Source organism: Phalacrocorax carbo, chromosome 4 (genome assembly GCF_963921805.1).
Source record: "Phalacrocorax carbo chromosome 4, bPhaCar2.1, whole genome shotgun sequence".
Lineage (NCBI taxonomy): Eukaryota > Metazoa > Chordata > Aves > Suliformes > Phalacrocoracidae > Phalacrocorax > Phalacrocorax carbo.
Window position 1 is genome coordinate 41,514,297 of NC_087516.1, and position 21,338 is coordinate 41,535,634.

General features: G+C 40.9%; 1 protein-coding gene across 2 annotated transcripts in view; it reads right to left on the reverse strand.

Moving 5' to 3' along the window:
- The window catches only part of GALNTL6 (polypeptide N-acetylgalactosaminyltransferase like 6), a 497,632-nt gene that overhangs the window by 26,735 nt on the left and 449,559 nt on the right, over positions 1 to 21,338 (reverse strand). Inside the window, exons 9-10 of one of the 2 annotated variants that reach the window (XM_064449717.1) lie at positions 9,554 to 9,775; positions 8,940 to 9,331 (exon numbers count right to left, since the gene is read on the reverse strand). In XM_064449717.1, coding sequence (XP_064305787.1) covers positions 9,206 to 9,331; positions 9,554 to 9,775 — 348 coding nt within the window. In that variant the 3' untranslated portion in view covers positions 8,940 to 9,205. Of the gene's footprint in view, positions 1 to 8,939; positions 9,332 to 9,553; positions 9,776 to 21,338 lie in introns of those variants that run through there. The other variant, XM_064449716.1, reaches the window with a different exon arrangement.

Genomic DNA, 21,338 nt, shown 5'->3' on the forward strand with positions numbered 1-21,338 from the left:
TTAAAGCGGAGCTGCTAACAATTGCCATTAATAATTGGATTCAGAATTGTAAATTGGCTGTGAATACTCTCCACATTCAACAAATGCTTATTGGATTGAAAGGCTTTCATAATTTTGTCTTGATTGCATCACTCCATCCTGTTCACAGTCATTTGGATTATGCGGTAAATTTCATAGAATCATAGAATGGTTTGGGTTGGGAGGGACATTTAAAGGTCATCAAGTCCAACCCCACCCCCTGCAATGAGCAGGAACATCTCCAACAAGGTCAGGTTGCTCAGAGGCCTGGACAACCTGACCTTGAATGTTTCCAGGGATGGGACATTGACCACCTCTCTGGGCAACCTGTTCCAGCATTTCACCACCCGCATTGTAAAAAATTTCTGCCCTCTATCCAGTCTAAATCACCCTCCTGTAGTTTAAAACCATTACTCCTTGTCCTATCACAACAGGCCCTGCTAAAAACTTTGTCCCCGTCTTTCTTGTAAGCCCCCTTTAAGTAGTACTGAAAGGCTGCAATAAGGTCTCCCCGCAGCCTTCTCTTCTCCAGGATGAATAACCCCAACCCTCTCAGCCCTTCTTCATAGGAGAGGTGTTCCATCACTCTAATCACTTTTGTGGCCCTCCTCCAGACGGTCTCCAACAGGTCCATGTCTTTCCTGTGCTGAGGGCTCCAGAGATGGATGCAGTACTCCAGGTGGGGTCTCACCAGAGTGCAGTGGAGGGGCAGAATCACCTCCCTTGACCTGCTGGCCACGCTTCTTTTGATGCAGCCCTGGATACGGTTGGCCTGCTGGGCTGCAAGTGCACATTGTCAGCTCACGTCCAGGTTTTCATCCCCCAGTACCCCCAAGTCCTTCTCCACAGGGCTGCTCTCAATCCCTTCATCCCCCAGCCTGTATTGATTCCAGGGGTTGCCCCAACCCAGGTGCATGACCCTGCACTTGGCCTTGTTGAACCTCGTGAGGTTCACATGGGCCCACTTTTCAAGCTTGTCCTGGTCCCTCTGGATGGCATCCCATCCTTCAGGCACGTCAACTGCACCGCTCAGCTTGGTGGTGCGGGCAAACTTACTGAGGGTGCTGCACTTGATCCCACTGTCTAGGTCACTGATAAAGATATTAAAAGTACCGGTCCCAATACAGACCCCCTGGAGGACACCACTTGTCACCAATCAACACATTGAGCCGTTGACCACTACCCTCTGCATGCGACCATCCAACCAATTCCTCATCCAACAAACAGTCCATCCATCAAATCCATATCCCTCAATTTAGAGAGACGGATGTTGTGGTGGACCGCGTCAAAGGCCTTACAGAAGCCCAGATAGATGGCACCCGTAGCTCTTCCCTTGTCCACTGATGTACTCACTCCATCATAGAAGACCATTAAGTTGGTCAGGCAGGACTTGCCTGTGGTGAAGCCATGCTGGCTGTCTTGAATCACCTCCCTGTCCTTAGAACCATAGAATCATTAAGATTGGAAAAGACCTCTAGGACCATCAAGTCCAACTGTCAGTCCAACACCACCATGCCTCCTAAACCATGCCCTGAAGTGCCACATCTACACATCTTTTAAATACCTCCAGGGTTGGTGACTCCACCACCTCTCTGAGCAGCCTCTTCCAATGCCTGACCACTCTTTCAGTGAAGAAATTTTTCCTAATATCCAATCTAAACCTCCCCTGACGCAGCTTGACGCCATTTCCTCTCGTTCTATCGATAGTAACTTGGGAGAAAGACCAACACCCACCTCACTACAACCGCCTTTCAGGTAGTTGTAGAGAGTGATAAGGTTCCCCCTCAGCCTCCTCTTCTCCAGGCTAAATAACTCCAGGTCCCTACATATGTTATCTTCTGTTGTTATAATTCGGAATGCACTGGACTGAAGAAAATCCAATCAGAGGGAAAAAGACCCTTTAAAAACTATCTAAGAAACCTATATTGAAATATCTTGAAACCTGTCTTGAATCACCTCCCTCTCCCCCTGTGTCTTCACATAGCTTCTAGGAGGATCTGTTCCATGATCTTCCCAGGCACAGAGGTGAGGCTGACAGGCTGGTAGTTGCCAGGGTCGTCCTTTCTACCTATTTTAGAAATGGGTGCAATGTTTCCCTTTTTGCAGTCCCCAGGCACTTCACCTGACTGCTATGATTTTTCAAATATGGCAACTACATCAGCCAATTCCCTCAGGACTCTGGGATGCATCTCATCAGGTCCCATACACTTCTGTATATTCAAGTTCTACAGTTGGTCATGAATGTCCTCTTCTCTTAGAGTGGGAGGGAGTTTGCACTTCTAGTCTGCATCTTGTGGTCCATCCACTAGAGAGGCGTGGGAAGAGAGGTTGCCAGTGAAGACTGAGGCAAAGAAGTTGTTGAATACTTTAGCCTTCTCCTTGTCTGATGTTGCATGTTTGCCAGTCTTGCTCCTCAGCAGGGGTATGCATTCTTTGACGTTTCTTTAGGCTAACATACCTGTAAAAGCCCTTCTTATTATGCCTTGCATCCCTTGCCAGTTTCAGCTCCAGCCACACCTTGGCCTTCCTGACCCCTTCCTTACACACTGGGACAGCATCTATTCTTCTCAGGATACCTGTCCCTGCTTCCGCTGCCTGTGCAGTTCCTTCTTGCCCTTTAGTTTGACCAGCAGGTGTTTACTCATCCATGCTGGCTTGTTCTATTCCTTGTGTGATTTCTTATACCTGGGTATCGAGAGCTCTTGTGCTCTATGGAAAGCATCCTTAAAGATCTGCCAGCTCTGTTCTGCTCCCTTGTCCCTGAGAGGGGTTCCCTGGGGTCCTATTGACCAAGTCCTTGAAAAGCTGAAATTTTGCTTTCCTAAAATTCAGGGTCCTGACTTTACTCTTCACTTGAGCCATATCTCTCAGGACTGCAAACTCCACCAGTGTATGGTCACTGCAGCCCAGGCTGCCTCCGTCTTGATGCCACCAATTTGCTCACTTGTTTTGGTGACTGACAGGTCCAGTATAGCATCACCTCTTGCAGGTCTGTCAATTACGTGGCTTACAAAGTTATCCTCAATGCATTCCAGAACTCTCCTGGATTGCTTACAGCTCACCACGCTCCTTTTCCAGCAGATGTTGGTGTGTTTGAAGTCCCCCAGCAGGATGAGAGCCTGCGAGCATGATGCCTCCTATAGCTGGAGTAAGAAGGCTTTGTCAATAGGCAGCCTGTAGTAGACACCAACCACAAGGCTCCCTTTATTGCCTTGGTCTCTGATTCTTACTCAAAAGCTTTCAACCTGTTCATGGCTGTTCTTCAGAGACAGCTCTTCATACTCTACCCGTTTCTTGATGTAGAAGGCAATGCCTCCACCCCTCCTTTGTCGCCTGTCCCTTCTGAACAGCCGCACTCCAGTAATGGGATTCGTCCCACCAAGTTTCAGTAATGGCAACAAGGTAGTAAATTTGTTCTATGCATTTGTGGAAAAGGTTTGAGGTGAAGATATATTTAGTTCCGTCACTGCTGGAATCTGTCTCCCCTATTCTTTATTTCTTCTCCTCTTCCCTCTGCTGCTCCTGGAAGGTTCCCTTGAAGTAGAAGTAGTTTCTTCTCTGGTTTGTTGCAGCTGATGTGTTAGCTCATCTCTTTTTTGTTTGTTTTGTTTTGTTTAATCCTTCCTTTCAACTGCAGAGGGGTTGTGGTTTGTTTTTCATTTTCTTTTTGTAATACAGGCCTTTCAATCAAGCCTGTTCTTTTGTTTTCCGGCATTTCTGTGTGGCCTTGGCAGTGGCTAGAAACTGAACTGAGCTGTCATGCTGCTGCCAGAACTGCAGGGAATGTTCTGCTGAGCACCAGCACCACACGGCCTGCAAATCCCTTAAGATGCTTTCATCGAAGAAGGAAGGAAAGCAGAAGCACAGCAAGGAGAGGCTTTTTTCTTATTCATGCATCAATACGCATTTGAACTGCTTTGCCTCCAGTCACACACAATAGACTTCAAATTTTTAAGGTTATCAGTTACAACTAGCAAAGAAATAGCTAGTACTCCTAATACACTCACATTTCCAACATTCGTATTTGTGCAATTGTAGAGACTGAGGATGAACAGGAGAGAGATTTTATCACCCATGGAGGGAGGGCATTGAGTTGCTACATGCAACACTTATTTACTCAACCTTAAATGCTGTCTTTTGTACACACAGATAACACTATGCGAAAAGCATGCTTTTGAGGTGTCTGTATGGAGTAGCAAGGACGGTTAACAGTGATCTTAAAGGCTGGTTTAGAATAAAAGAAACTCTGAAAAGAGCATGGGACACTATATGTAAGTCATTATGCATATTTAATTCTTGAAATGCCATCCTAACACATGTTGGGGCATAGATACTATGGGCCATGTAGTCCTTGTAGAGAGCAGATGAGGCATAAAAGCACAGAGAATAAAAACCCTAAGGGGTCTGTTTTCTCCCTCTTCTACACTGCAGATGTCCAAGCAAGGACATACAGGCTTGTCAGCGCTGCACTGACACTTGGGAACAAAGACATGTCATCTGAGTGGTATTTCTGTTGGTGTAGCACCTGGCTTCTGTGCTTTAAATGAGGGAGCAAGCCATAAGAAGAAATCAATGGGTAAGCCGAGATACAGTAATCCTTGGGTTTTACGAAAAGCAGTTAACTTAGGTCAAAACTACAGCTTGCTTTCTCTAAACTAGCCAGCCCATGTTAAAAATACTTTCCTCCAGAGTAGGCCAGGCATGGGAAAGAAGTAGCTTAGCTTGCTGGCACTCCGATGGGGAAAGAGGAATGTGATGTAAAATAGCAGATGGAACATGGGAGGAGAGAAGGCCTGAAAGCCTAGACTTTAGGTTTGAAGACAACACTGTTACCTCTTGACATTTGAAGCTGCTGATTTGATAGACAAGTATTCGGGGGGGGGGGGGGGGGGAAGAAAAATAAAATTTTGGACCCCTATAAAGGAAGGAAAAAAACCAAAACAAAACAGGTGTTCCCAAACTGTGTTTACATATTGCTGAATATATGGTCTCCCAGATAACTTGACCTCTGGCTAAATTAATGTTGGAGCTTTGCAGAAAGCCAGCAGTTATATGATTTAATAAGCTTCCCATGGGAGAGGCAGATTAAGATGGTCTAGCACTACACTCTCAAAAACATCATATTTGCCATTAGTATGCAAGCATGGAATGGAAACTGGAAAGCAGTGGATGTGTTCATTACCATGATAATCTTCTTGTCAAAAGATTACAGTCTTCTGTGGAAAACAAAGGGTCGCAGGCCATTGATACAACCTGCTAGGATTAAATTTGAGATTTTTGAACCTTGTGGTGGGACCTCTGTAATGACACACTTGCACGATCCATGTTAAATGAAGAAAAAACCAAGACAACCTCCACACACACCCTTACATTTTAAAGCAAAGCGAACCTCCCCCTTCCTTTTAAGGGAATGTATTTTAGGCTGAAAAAGAAATTACAGAGGGAAAATAAAACTTCCCAGGGTCTGGTGATTATATTGACCAATTTCTTTGATAATTCTAAAACTCTACAATGTTGTTCACAAGCAAATGAGATCCTGCAAGATTTACTGTTGAGGTAGAGGGTTATGTCCTGGCTCCAGCACCCTTGCCCTGCCAGCACTGGAGCCAGGCGGTCACCCAGGGTCACTTCAGCCTTCCTGGGGGCAGAGGGGTGCAAGTCAGAGAGGGAGAAGCACTCCCCAGGGGTCCTGGGAGCTACCCTGCATGCTCATCACAGCATGAAACCATCTGCACCAGAAGCAAAAAGTGGGAAAACATAGCAATCTAAAGACAACTTTATGCTCAATGTGGTCATCTGTTGGAACGATGAATGTGGAGATGGTGCTGGGACTATCCTTAGAGTGCCCCGACAGAGCAGCAAGAGAGGCACCTTGGTGCTATCAGTTTATATCATACTTGCCATACAACTGATTTAATGTCTCAAATAAGAAAGTGGCTGTATCTCTTAGAAGACATTAGCAATATTCATTTATATTGCTTTTTTTTTTCGCTTGAGCAGCACTTAAAGCCAGTTTTAGTGCACTGCTTACATTCTCAGATAACCCTACGGCCATCAATGTCTACAGATCAAATATGGAAAAATGAGCTACCTTTGCTGTCAACGGATACATAGCAATTTAAAAAGTATTTATCCTTTGTGTGAGCCATAAAAAGGAAAAGTCAAAGTTAAAAGAAGTCAAACACTGCCAAAGACCTCGCTGAAGAAAGAGGGGACTCTGTTATTCAGTGCAACACTGATCCCGATGAAAGAATTTGAACAGCCCAGCTGTGCAGCACTTGGTCTGTGCAGGGTAGGGAATAGCTGGTTATATCACTTTTGTACAACAGATGCGTGACACTTGGTGGACTGAAATTGACTCATTAAGGGTATGAGGGTGACACTTTAAAAAAAGAAAGTAATCGAAAGAGAATTTAGTGAGTTCTTAGGCTTTAATCCTTTTTCAAATGTGCTACTTGACTTAACTTCATGGGTGACATTTTCATGTCAGTGCTGTAAAACAATTCTGTAAAATCCACAAGTTTGGGACTGAGAAAGGAGTATTTTCAGGTCCTGCAGCCTACCACCGCTGTAGTGACAGAGAGACTTACTGTGAATTAAATCACTGCATAACAAGTTCATGTGACAGCAAATGAAACCAAGCTTAAATATTTCCCTTTTGACTGAGTAAACCAAAATATTTTCTTTAAATCACCTTAACTATAGGACTTATGAAGTCTAAAATAAATTACAATGGCTGACATTGTATGATTGATTTACTGTAAAATGTGTTTTCAAAGACACTGTTGAAAGCTGTGATATCCGCACGATATATTCATGCTGGATCACAGCTTGTAGACTCATAAGTACTTCCTAAGTGAACATTTGGTGTCCAAATCTCACCTAATGCAGCTATTGTTTTAACTTCCTTCAACAGGATTTCAAATACACATTACAAATGAATTTTTCTGTCTTAGAAAGAGAATGGGATGGGTATTACTGTTTTTCAACTGGTAGCATAGTTTCCAACATATTCAGAAGAATAAGAACAAAACCTAATTGAAAACTTTCCTTTTTTCCACGGTGGGACAGTTATCTCACCCAGACACAGAACTGACAGTCTCACTAACCTTAATCTGTCTGGATTCACTGTTACATTGCTTTACGGCACATATTTCAGATGTTACAAGGCAGAACAAAATATCAAGGGAACATACACCCTGCCAGCTGCGAAGGACAAAAGGCACAAACATGCAGAAGAGATAAGGCCATGACAAGTGTAGCAAAGAACATTGGTTCTTGTTTTGCAAATTTCCTTCTTTTCTATCATGAACAGATTTTGTCAAGAAACGTAAGAGTTGGATTTTAAATAAATGTGCTTGCTAAAAAAGAGAAGTTTTGCAGAGGCTGTTTATGAGATGCCTGCTTTCACACCACACTCCGAGTACCTCATTGTTTATTCTTTCTCAGACTGGCATATGCAAGCAGATGAAAAGTCTTTCCAAGTGGAAGCAGATAGGGTACTAAATGACAGTCAGTCTTGGCACAGACTCTTGGTGTGTATAATCAGCAAGGTTTCTAGAGCTGCTTGGTTCTTACAAAGCAATAACACACAGTCTGTTTTCCTCTTTCAGCTTCTAATTATGACAACCGTTGACCTTCAAGTTTGTTCAAGTTCCTTGCAGGTGCCAACAAATTAATTAATACTTCACAGGAATGTGACAGTCTCAGGAAAAAACGTAGTAGGGCTGAAACTTCTCTTGCTATTTTAGAGAAAGTACATTTTAGATGAAACAGAAAGCCTTTGGTCTTCGCTTCTTTCCTAAGAACCGAATAACTGCTTTTAAGATGCAATTTGATACCACTGCTATGATCTTTGATTTACTTTTTAAAAATCTTGCTTTTATGTAAAGAGTGTATTAATACTGCTGTGAAAACAATTCATACCTGAATCATAATCATTTCCACTTAGACCCTCTGATTGAGCTAAGGATTGTTCAGCTTGCCAAAGAAATTATACATCCCATGATCACAGTCCTCCAAGGATGCGCATGTATACACGTGGAAGATGGTGAAGAAAGATCATAGCAGCAGTCACAGCACCCCGATCCAGCCTGACTTCTACTGATAAACTTGTTACCTCTTGGTATACATTAATCCCATGAAGTGTGGGCAGCAGTACCAAAGATATAAGAAACATTAACAACGAAGGAATTCATTATCGCCAAGAAATAGCAAACAGTAAGACACATATAAATTGAAGTTCCTTTGAACATCTATAACTGGTAGCTTACAAAGAAGAATTAAGGACTGCTACTACCAGAGAAAGTTATTTTTAAAATTTCGCAATGAGGTAATTCGCTTTTTTAAAAAGAAATTCTGGAGAACAGTAGAGGCACCTATGCTTACAAACCCCCTGCACGGTCCAGCCTTGACCACTGGCAGAGGTGTGAAGGGTTGTACCAAATGTTTTGGTCAAAGTTTCAACTTCATCCATTGGTTTCAAAGAAAAGGTAATTGTCTGAAAGCCCCAAGAACATCTCCAGCAAAACCAGAGAAGGCCAGAACTCACAGTACAGATATTCCTATGTTTTTAAAAAAAGTAGCACAATACACTGGAAGAGCAAAGCCTTCTTTATAAAACTTAATGAACCGAGAGGAAAAAGCCCTCTGCATGCCACCTTTCCACAGAGTGAATCTGCTTTAGTTCCTAGAGGTAAAAGGCCACTGCAATTTTTCAGCGCAGCTATGGAAGTAATTTCCTATTCCTGCACTCTTTGTTTTTTCGTTTCTTTTACACAAAACAAACTGTCAAAGCAAGGTGTGCTACGGCTCTGCTCTTCAGAAAGGTCTGAATGCAGAACATCTTTGATCACGGGTGGAGAGTTCCAGCAGGCTGTTTGCTCGCCCCTGCTCTGGAGTGAAACTCGGATATTGCCTTCTCTTTGGTGGTCTCTGCCTCCCCGCATCCCCCACATGGGAAACTGCATTTGTCTGCTACCGGTACTCAGTCATGACAACATGTACAGAATGCAGACAGCAAGCTGAGAAAACCCAGTCTTTTCAAAAGAAAAGTATCCAGGCTCTGCTTGTCACACTTGCACATGTGAGCAAAACAGAGCAAACCCATCTCCACCTACACGCAACTGACCTTGTAAGAACAGGAGGAGGTATGTAAGTGGATATGCAGAAAAAAAAAAAAAAAAGTTCACTTCAGACCTCTTTTTGCTAAGGTGATTCTGGGATTCTGTGATCTCAAATCATCTTGTGACATGCAATAATGAGTGCTACACACTTCCAAATTCTTGTCTTCATTGTGCATGCTTCTTATGGCCTGTACACACAAAATCGTAATGAATTATAAAAGGGGCAGCAATAGTTCTAAGACATGACATTTTCTCATTTTAATGGCTAGTCCAGGGATTGTTCCAATCACTGTGAACTCCCTTAATAGCACTACTTATCAACAGAGCTAAATCTAATTTCATAATTTCAATTTTCTGTAACGTAAAATGTTAGACTCATGTAAATTTGGTCTAATTTGTGTATTCCTCACCTCCCCCCAGGCAGCAGGTGGAGGCTCCACAGGAGGGTAATATTTGGGGACATCCCAAGCCACTGCAGCCATGAACCACTTGAAATCTTTACATTTAAGGTGCTTGCGAAGCTCCTTCTGGGCAGAGATATCACCAGTTGAGAGATGTCTGTACTCAGGCCGTCGCTGGTAAATGTACTCTGCAAACTCATCCATCCATGTCTCTGCCACGCGCTTCAGGTTCTGTGCAGCAGAAAAAAAGCAATTATTAATTTCTTCATGCTTTGGGTGAATGATATTTCTAACGGGGAGAATTAAACAAAAAAATTTCACTAATCCACACAACTTCTAAGCGTAACTGTTCTAACTTCTCAGTCTTAAAACATGGAAAAATAGCGGTAAACACTTCATTACAGCGTTGAGCAAACACTATAGAGTATTAAGTACTCCGCTTTCCTGCTGACTGTGTAGGATATGATCTCCTGTCTGTTGAATATCTTATTTTCCTTAATATTCTTTATGCATCTTCACATGGGTTTTTGTTTAATGATGGATGTTGAACAGAAATTTTCTTTCAACTGCTCACACTGGCACCTGTTTTTTTCCTGTTAGTTCAGAGCCTACTAAAGTGCATGAATGGTTCAAATTATTCCCTCTGATATATTTCACTTTGCATTGAAAGGCATCTGAGTTTTCAGCTGTGATCATACTGCGTAGTCACCTAACAATTTCTACCTAAATTTTAGGGTCAGGTGTTGAGGTTGCTCTGCCCCATCTCACAGCTGGTTTTGCACTACCTTTGGACTGGAAGCTTTGCTGTGTTGCCGTGCCAGTAAGTCTGTGCAAAAGCACAGCACGGAACCCTGAAGTGGAGCTGACCCAAAGCAAGGCAGCTCCTGGGATAGGCATGGCAACTTGTGGCTTTCTGCACTCATCCTATAGATGTATCTAAGACTATTTCTGTTCCATGAAATCCAGTTCTGGCTTATGACCCACAAGGTTTATTTCTTATTGTCATTTTACAGGAAAAAGAATTACCTATTTTGTTGCATAAGAATGCATGTAAATTATAATTAATTAAATTAGCTGACTCAAATTATAAGATTAAAAAAAGACTTGTAAGGAAAAATCCTGAATAGATGAGACTGAAGAGAGAGATTTTATTGGTATTTAACATGATGGAGTCTAAATAGGCTAGGGACAAAATTTTCTGTGTGTTTGTTTGTTTTTAAAATTCCTCCTGCAACTTAATCCACACAAATTTATATGCAGATGTCGTAGTGGAGTACAGGCGTAGTCTATTCTGCATTTCCACAGCTGCCCAATAACCTCTTATCCCATCAACAAAGCAACATCTCACTGGATGACACCGAGGCACTAGGGTGTTCTTATTGCTTTGTTTGTAAAAACAAGATCATCAAGTTTTGTAATATTCTTTTTATAGAACACTAACTGCAAAATGCTGAGATTTGCTCTGTAATAAGATGGAGGACAATATACATCTGATTATCATCAACATAAGGTAATGTTTCTTCTCAGAACATTCTCTGCATCTAAGTAAGCCTGATTCGTGCTCTGATTTGCTTTCAAGATTCATTTGAAAATTCCCTTCCTGAATTTTATTAATCCATACAAACTAAATGTCTTTGAACTAATAAGGCTTATCTGAATACAAAGACAGCAAGATACAGAAAAAACAAAGTACTTTTAGCTGACACTGCAAGATAAGTTTTTATCTGCTTTGTCACTGTGAAGCAAATACATCAAAACCTGCAAGGATAAAGCAAGTAAAATTAAAGCAGTATAAGAAATCACATCATAAAACCCTATTCAAAAATGCCCTGTGCCCTACGTAAGGTTGATTTTTGTTGTAATTTCAGGAAAACCTAAAATACTTTACAAGAAATTAGAATTCAAGAATACAGGAACTGGGTAAAACAAAGAAAACCAGAACAAATTCAAGAACACCACCTAAATGACAACCCCACCTTTCTGGCAGAAACCCTGTAACACAGAAATCTTCTGAAAAGTAAAAATACAGTGTGATGAGACTTTGTAGATGAGGCCAAAATATGATTAAGCACATTAAACTAAGAAGCTAAAATCATGCAAATAGGTGTGATCTTTCTAGCATATTTTCCACTTGTAAATGCTGCCCACCTCATTTACTATAATGTAAATGCAGTTTAAGAGTATTCTAGAAAATATCACGCTATTTCTTGCAATCACTTTATCCGATAGTGCTATTTTCATATCTAAAAACCATACAGTAAAAGTACAGTTAAAAATTATTTTAGGAAAGAAAAATTCAAAGTAACTCCAGCAAAGACTTACCCCATCAATATTAAGAGTAGTCTCTGCTGGAGTATTCTCTTTGGTTGTTTGGCTAAGTTAAGAGAACTGCATTCTACTTCAGATAATTATCAACTGAATAAAACAGGAGTCCAACAGAAATCTTGATATTATACCTGGTCACTACCTCAGAATTCTCAGTCACCAGTCAAAACCTTTGTTTTCCAATGAACCCTTTATCACTGTTTGGGGGTGTGGGTGTGGGTGCGTGCGTGTGGGTAAACCTACAAAAAAACCCCAACAAACAGTTCTTCCCACTATTCCCCAAGTGTCAGGTAAGACACTTTAGAGAAATCTATTTAAAGTTTTGTTCCCAGTTCTTCCAAGACCATTCTCTCCATCGTATGCTAAAAATCCTCCCAAATCTTGCCAGATCCTGTAATGAGCCTATATATTATCCTTAGCATGTTAATACATTGCTATCGTAAGCTGAACCCATATGAAGCAGCCCTCTGAATTTCAATGGGTTCCCTTTTGAAAATATAAACTATTGATTTGCTGGCTCTAAATCTCCAGACTGTTTATGGACATGACAGCAAGGAGCTCTGTGTCCTGGAGTAGTGGGAGGCTCTTTCTGAAGTTGCCAGTTACAAGGAAGCAAGTACTCAGCATCCAAACGCTTTAGTTTTAAAGAGGTTTGTTGACTTCAGTTAGCATGGGTTTCTTATCCTTATTATCACTATGCAAGGTCAGGAATCACCACACTTCCTTTTGACATAAACGCATACACACTAGTAGTAAAACTTCAAATTGCAGTTAATCCCCATACTTGAATTGAATGCAGCTGCTACCCTGACAGTTAGTCTGGTGCAACCTTGCACAATAAAGGCAAACATCATTTACATTCCTGTTTAGAACACGCTTACTTAGCATGTTCCTGGAGCAAAAGTACAGGCCGTCCAAGGTGAGATGAGTGAGCTCTTGTAAGCTGAAGATCTGTTCTATGGCTGTCTAACAGCATGAAATTCACCCTGTCCGAAGAACCTCCTAGGAACAGAACTCTTCTCTGCAAATTTTGTCAGTGAGCCACTGGTCTTTTGCTCAGCTTATCAAAACAGAAAGGTAGATGAGCACAGCCAAAATGAGAGTGCTCATCTCTGAATGCTTTAAGGCCTACCAATCAAGCAACTTACCGTAAGGTAAGGATGTGATTGCAATTTCCTTTATGAGTCTCCCAGAGTTGCCCTTCCCACAATCTGGATGAATGTTTGACATGGTGGAGAAAGGAGGATGGTCACTTCTTCCCTGCCTGAGAGCCTTAGGCAAGGCTAGACACGATCTGAGCATGCCAACATACTAACCCTCACTAGTGGGAATGGTTATGAATATCTACCAAATCTTGACACAGTCTAGTTGTAAAGTAGGTGCTAAGCAGTTCGACTTTGTTAGGACTTTACCGTGTGTGTGTGTGTGTGCCTGTGCGTATACTGTTGCAGGACTTACAGGTCAGAGGAGTTTAAGAGTCTACCAGATTAGGCGGCATTTTGTCACCTAGCATCACCTTATGTCTTACATGATGTCTTATAACACCATTTAGGCACTCCAGTCTCACAGTGAAGCTAATCTACAAAGAATTTAGAACAAACAAAATAAGACTTAGATTTGAATCTTCTTGATTTCTCTTTCTGTTACTCTTTGCGTAATCTTCTAACGAAAACTCCTTTAAATACCAGTTTCTCAAATAGCATCAAATAGCTTTCTCAATAAGAAGAAACAGTTTTGGGATATCTTTGTGGTAGATCACGCTTGTTTGGATTCTTTTGTTTCAATCTGAATACCTCATCTAAATCCATACAGAAAAGAAAAAAGAAACATGTTTCTACAGCTGAAAACTGCTGTAGCTTAGCTTGGTTGTCAAATTCATAGCAAGGTTACAGATGTCCAGATTGGTTATGCTGGTCTTCTAATAGAAGAAAAAGGAAAAATAAAAATTAAATAGGAGCAATTAAATGAAGACCAATTCCATATCAACCAGTTACATGAATTGACACACAATGTAAGGAAGTCACAGGGACTCTAGATGGACATCTGAGGAATTTCTCAGGACCTATCCATGACAGACTAATGATAATTTGTTCTCTCTCTTGTCATTTTCAGTGAAAAAATTCTGTACGAGTATTAATAAGGCACAATGACATTTCAGTAGATGCATAGTTCTATATGTAAGGTTGCGACAGTTGTCACCAAGAAGCTGTGAGATGCATACAAGAGTGATGGCAACCACAGTAAGACTGACTCATCAGCTGTCATCAGTTGCCCATGTACACATTCTTGAGATAATTAAGTTTCGTGTCACTGTTACAATTTTACTCTCTGGTAAATCCTTTACCCTTGGGCTTACACTTGGAGAAGTTTCCTTTAAGTTTGTATGAACTCACACATTTAAGACTGTGACTTTGTTTTGTATTTTCACTCAGCAATAGTCTACAAGATAGTAAGTTACAATGTCACCGATACCTGGGCTTCAATAAGAGTTTAAATCAACTTGACTGGACAAAGAGAGAGATAAATGAGGACTTCTCTGCTTGAAAAAAAGGAATTTTTCATGGACCATTTTGTCCCTTTCACTTTCTTCAGTGAGTGGGGAAGATACATCTCTCTGATCAAATGACTGTCCCTTCTTTTTAAGTGTGTCAGATCCTCTGTCATTTTCAAGAGATGTGATATTACTCAAATAAACCCAGTGAGAAGAAAGTAGACACTGGCCATGAGAATGGAGAAGTGGAGTGAGGCAGGGACAAGCCAAAGGACAGATTCATAAATATTCCTTCTAAGCAATGTTTAACTAGATTGGTCCCTAATATGAGATGGGTAGTACCACATTTCATAACTGTGGCTGCCGTGCTCGCTTGCAATGACAGCTTTGGTGAAAGAGCTACCTAGCTGTACACTGTTCTGCACTGCGAGCCTGCACAACTCCATCCTGTGGTTGCATCTTTTCCCATCGACAACCTAGACACAGCAGATAAACTAATATAAAAATGTAATTTCTGTTTTCAGTTTCTCCAGATGTTCTAAAGTAGGTTTTTGTCATCTGGTGGCACTAAAGCATGACAATGATTTTATTATTTGTTTCATTTCACCTGCATAACCTGTTTTTTTTTCTGCTTTTGTGCCTATTTCACTGTTTGTATGAAACCAACCCTGACCCCAATCCACAGACTTTACTTTTGTCAATATTGTACCACTACAGGAGCATTTGGATCCTGTAACGAGTTCGTGTTGTCCTACATTCAATCTGAACATTTTCCAGGAAGCTGGTTGTCACCAGCTGGTGTAGTCTTATTTGTCAAGACAGTAATTTCTCTCATCAGCCGGGACATCAAAAATCACTCTCAATTACAGCAATCAAATATGAATCACCACAGCACATATGAGGCCTGACTGTATTTCAGTTGTGAAATACAAGAGAGGATATGACTGTTTATTTGCTAAAAATAACACCACAGTCTCTGCAACAACTGACATATTAATCTCTTTTGCTTCCTAGTAAAATTCCAGTGGGGTTATTTTCACTCCACCTGCATCATCTTCCTAATTTAAATGTTTTTTACTGTTTGCTTTGTGAAGCACAGTGTTCCTACTTCAAAATGGGTGCTCTGTTTACTTCTGGAAGCAGCTGCATTTCATCTGGCTGGAAACAAACATCATACACTGTTTGTTTTACGTAAAATTCATTTAAAAGGAGCATTGGGATCCATCCAGCCAAGACAACTATACTTTATGTTCCTCTGGAATACGGGTAGCAGAATGTCACAATAAATCATCACGGAGGAGGAGAACAAAGTATGACTGGAGGAGCCCTTCCAACAAGTATGGATTAATATGACAGAGGCAGCAAGGTACAAAACGCTAAAGCACTCACCAGGAGAAAAATGGTACCCTCAATTTCATGCAAAGGTCCTTCCATCAGTGTCAGAATAAAACCATTTCTCATTTCTGTGTATTTCTACAGTGAAAGCATGATAAAATTTCCTAGACACTAATTACAGCTTTGTGATGTTCAGGTCTCAATATCTAGGCTGCCCACATCAGTTAAGTCTCAATGGTGGGTTTCATCCTTTTCCCCTTCTTGCCTAACTCCCTTTTAACTCAGGCAGTGCTAGTCTTTGTCAATCTTTCCCCCTCTTGGATATCCTATTTTGGTCCTTTACACTTAACTGTGTTTAAAACTTAACTGTGTTTCATTCAAGCAATCGTCTGTACTTGTGTAAAAAACCCCAACCAAATAAAGAGATGTCTGCAGGCATAAAAGAAATGCTTCTCCATGGAAGACAGTATGTTAACTAGGTGACAAAGCTGGTGGTGTATATAAATAACACTTATGAGAGTTAGCATGGCTGGCAGAGAAGCAAGAGACTATTTATTCTCAGCCTGCAGCCTGCAAACACCTAGCACTGAAATTCCACAGATGTTATCTAAAAACAGCCAGGATTTCATTCTTTTGATAAAGGTTTGCATCTCCACCACAAAAAATTTTAGGATCCACGCATTGGAAAAAAGTGAAAAAGAGCCAAAAAAAACCCAGCCAACAGACTCAAGGCTACATCTCTGCTTGGTGGCTCACCTGAGGCCAGCCTGCGGGGCAGGGATGGGCACGGTCCCCGGGAGGGTGCTGCCCGCCCCCAGCTCTGCGGCTGCAGGTCCCTGCGGGCTGGCTGGCGGGGAGCTGCGGAAAGCAGAGTGACAGCGTAACGACATCGCCACAAATTTGTTGATTACTGCCACGCTCACTTGACAAACCCATACTCTGTGGGCACATGTAGATCAAGCCGGCCTCTGCAGCTAAGCCTGGAAGGAAGTTCAGGGGTTTGATTCCAAATACATTTCTTTAGCCGTGTAACTTGGCTTCCAGTGCTAGTCTATTGAATGAATCCTGGAAAGTAGCTACCACCACTTTGATGTTGTTATTGTCCAGAAACATCTAGTTCTTGATCTTCTTTGTATTCCTTTTGGATAGTTACACTGCCTGTCCTGTTGCATTTATTATCTTAAAAGAGAAACTTCTATTCAGATTGGAGAAAATATAAAAAAATAGCATTTAAAAAAACTACTTTTGCTTTCTTGTATTCAAGCACTAGAAGATATTAATTTGAAGTTTTTCTTTGTTAAGTGCTCTCTTTGAGATCCTGGTTTAATTAATTCTAATGATGAATTTACAAATCTAATAAATGAAAAAAGTTAGAATGGAAACTTAAAAGTTCTACTGTATAATCATCATCATCCCACATTATAACTATGCTGTTGAAGAAGGTAACTTTTGCCTGATTCCTAAACAATTTGCTTACTCTAAGCTGACGTTTCAGCTGCTTCCTGTGACTGCTGAACCATAACTGACTCTGTGCTAGAGCCTCTTGTGCTAAAGAGGTAATTGCAAAGTGCCAGCAGTGCTCCCTTAACAGCATGCCACCCCTGCCAGTTTGCACTCCAGTCATGAGAAAACATAGCCATGACCTAACCAATTCTCCTTGCTTCTTTAGCTTGGCTGGAAACTGAAAAGAAAATGTTCGTGAGCTGCTTTAAGAAAACCCCAAATATTATTTGCAGCTAAAAAAAAAAGTAAATAAATCATATCATAATATTAAAGGAAGATCTGTCAAAAAAGCAGCAGATGGTATAGCTACAGAAATTTTCTTTATCCATCTCTTTTGAAGCCACACAAAAAGGCTGAGCAAATGGTTCAGGTGGGAATCTGAACCCACCTTTATCAGCTGAGTTCCTGAACCCAAACTCGTGCAAGTTCCAGTTCAGCGACACTGTGTTATGAGGCAAATGTCATCGTGCTTGTGCCTGCTGGGTCAGAGGATCACTGTGCTCTGGAATCCCATGTCCTGGCGTGCAGGGAGGAATTCAACTTAGGGTTAGGATTCACCACGCTGCTGGGTTAGCATCCAAACTTGAACTTCAGTGGGATTGCCCTTCCCTTCAGAAAGGCCTAATGCTCTAATGTTCTGTAGTTAATGCTAAAATGCTGTGTAAAATACCTGCAAATGAAAAAAATTTCTGTAGATATATTTTGAAATTCTAAGTTCATCTCTGCATGGAACAGTGAGCTTTTATTGATGAATTTCTTATGGCTTTTACAGAATGATGAATACAAAAAAATCCCCCCCAAATACGAAAATAAATAAATAAAATAATAATCTGGGATACACCTACAAGAAACTGCTAATAATATTTTAAAATCTAATTTCATAGGTAACTGGCTAAAAGAAAATGGCTCAGCTAGAATTGTTAAAAATGAAGCAACAGTCAAGAATACTACAAAGCAACTAAAAGAATCCAGTAAAATTGACAGGGCAAGATCTTGCATAGGACTTTAAGATTTGGGGATATGCTCTCTATATGCGTGTTTTACCTAAAACAAACCGGAAAAAATGGTTATTAGTCACTGCAGTTTTGTGCAGAGGTTGACAGGTTTGGAATGAACGAATCATTACGTGGTGCTTCCGCATTATAATGCAGAATGAGTGTTGACATCTGAATGCCCATTAATCTTGCTTTGTGTGCAGTTACCTGTAAATTGGACACTGACTGCATTTGGCAAGCAGCAACCTCTTAAGACATCTCCAGGAAAAAATATTCAGCTTTTTTATCTGTATTTGGTTATCACAGTCTGTTTTATAAATCTACTATGCATGTTTACAGCTTGCTTTACTTTTGCTCTGTACCACCAAACAGTTCTACTGACAGAGCATTTCATATGTGGGTACTTTTCAATGTATGGGGTATGTGTCAGCAAAAAATATGCATCAGCCTTGCAGATCTTGAGTGGCAGATAACAAGGTAAGAAAAATGATACGAAGGACATAGAAAATGGATGCCACAATACCTACTGCTGTGTGCGGTACGCTAATGGTTACTTAGTGATGCAGAGGCAGAACAGTGTTTTTGACAAGTCTCTCATTTAATAAAGCCATACCCAGTCACAGCTCTTTAAAAATATATCTAGATTGGCCAGGCATTATGTAGCTAGCCGAAACTGTGTGTTGAAACTTTCTGCTAAAACATATAGAGAGGTGACATCCCGAGGGAAGGTAAAATGCTCCCTCTAAGCTTTATTTGTTCAGGGCAAACATAAGCTGAAACAGCTTGAAAGGAAACCCATGGCATGATTTGGGCTACACCTGAATCTGTCTAGAAGTTCTGCCTTCCTATCCCCAGTCTCCATATCCCTTGTGCTGCTGCTGTGGGATAAGATGAGGAAATCTGTCATTCCTTAATGCAGTATCTGCACAAGGGGAAATTCTCCTTTGATTAATGAAGGGGATCTTGCAATCATTATACAATCAGAGTTGGACTTCCTAGAGCTCATTCCTTTCTGAACTGCATCCTCAGCATCCTCCCTCACATAGCAGAAGATGGAAAAGGATTTAGTAAAAACCTTTGTGGAAACTACTTAGTAGTGAAAAGTATTGCTTTTGGCAGCAGGGATAATACTTCCAGATATTCTTGAGTGTGTTATTCATTATACTCCTGAACTAGACGGAAATTTTAGATAAAATACTCATATGGGGTAGACTATAATCTTTGGAGGATATAATATGCTATTTGGAGGATAATGTAAAGACAGCTGAAATATCCAGGCCACTCCTGTGTGTACTTCCCTAGTATTATTTTGGCTAACAGCTCCATTTGGGGCAGTTTATTTGGAACCAAAAGTGGTCTATGTCAAAGGGATTAATACACTGAAGACGAACATGTCCTTGCTTTTCCTTTTCTAGCTTGGATGAAAGAGAGTATTTTAGGCTTAAAAATACACACAATTTGATGGGTCAGGGACCAAACTCTCTTCCTTGGCTTGTTATTGAGATAGCCCCAAACACTAAAACATACAGAAGATCTTGTGCTCTTGGGAGCCTCGATGCAATCTACCGTAACAGCAACGTTTTGATTTAGAATCTTGTACTGGAAAGAAGCTGGGAACTTGAGAATCCAAATTTTCTTGATAAATATATGCCTGAAATTTACCCAAGCATCATATTTTGGACACCCACAACACAAAAGAAACTATCCATTATTTGAATGGGAAGGATAAGACCCACCCTACCAGCACATTAGATGTTTTCCCACAAGATATAGGGCAGTCAGTCTGTGCATGGGCAGAGATTTAATTTTTATAACTGGAATATTTTTTTTTCATATTTCACAAGTGATTTATTGAAATCAAGTTAGAATAAGTAGTATAGGGAGCCTGCAGGCTGTGGCTACCTGATGGCTCTAAGTACTCGCAGTGCCTCCATGAGAGCTAGTTAAGTGCCAAACTGTACAAGATGCTAATAGTCTAAATAGAAGTGATTGCATTTTGCTCCTACAGGTAATGCATAAGGCAGCATATTCTCTAATGAGATACTTTGTGCTGTAATAGAGAGAAACAAAGATGGATGTTTGGATTTCTTATTTCAAGTTGTGTGTGATTTTTGCAGGGTCCACCATAAACAAAGCAGTTTATTTCAGCCACTGCAAAAGTCTGGATGGGGAAACTCTGACACTACATCGAGCTGGACCGGGGGAAGATTCTCATCTCACAGTTCAGTCAATAAAGTTTTTTGTCACCGTCACTAACGCCACCACTAATCCCATTACTGTATTGTGTGTCTCACTGTCTGCACGGATGCTGTTTTAAGGCAAATCTTCCTCTCTGTCTAGCCAGCTGTCAGGCAGGCAGCATAGGAGGCCTCTTTCCTCTGCTGCAGTTACTACAGCAAGCCTTGTCCTGTGGTTCTGAAACCAAGAATCTCTCCCCCTTAAAGCAAGAAATGTATTCTTTTATTCATACCACAGTTTCATTATTAAGAAAAAATATGATTCATAAAATATTACCCTATGGCAATAGGCAGACTTTAATATCAATGCCATTTCATTAAAAAAAAATAATACTCTAAACCAGAAAAGATTAAACTCAAGCATGAATAAATACTAGTATCTGCCTGGAAGCTACTGTGCCCTTTGTCTCCCGTCTTTTGACATCCTGTGAACATCTCCAGAAAGTTAGAGAACATCATCTCTTGAGCAAAAAGCCCCTCGTGGATATGGATGTGTTCAGTAGTCTTTGAGAAATGTCTAGAGGTCTTGTAATTTCTCACTCATGTGGCTCCAAGCTGGCTGTATTCCACAATGAGGTTTTACACAATAATTAGACAGTAGCTCAAATCATTGTTAGTCAGTCCTTTTGCCTCAGAAAACGTTCCTTTCACAAGATTCTGCCTGTTCCGCTGAGTGATAAGAAAATGTGCATTCAAATTGGTCCTGCTTGTGAAAACTATGACTGACAACACTGTGCAATCGGAGAACCGTAAGCCTTAGGTTATTCCTAGGTTCTTTTGAATCAGCATGAAACAAGCTTCTGTGCTGAAACGTCCAACCCTGTATTTGTAAGCTTTCATTTTATTCTTGGCAATCTTATCTCTGGAAGGCAGCAGAACTGCAGCAATTGCACGTCTCATTTCAGAAA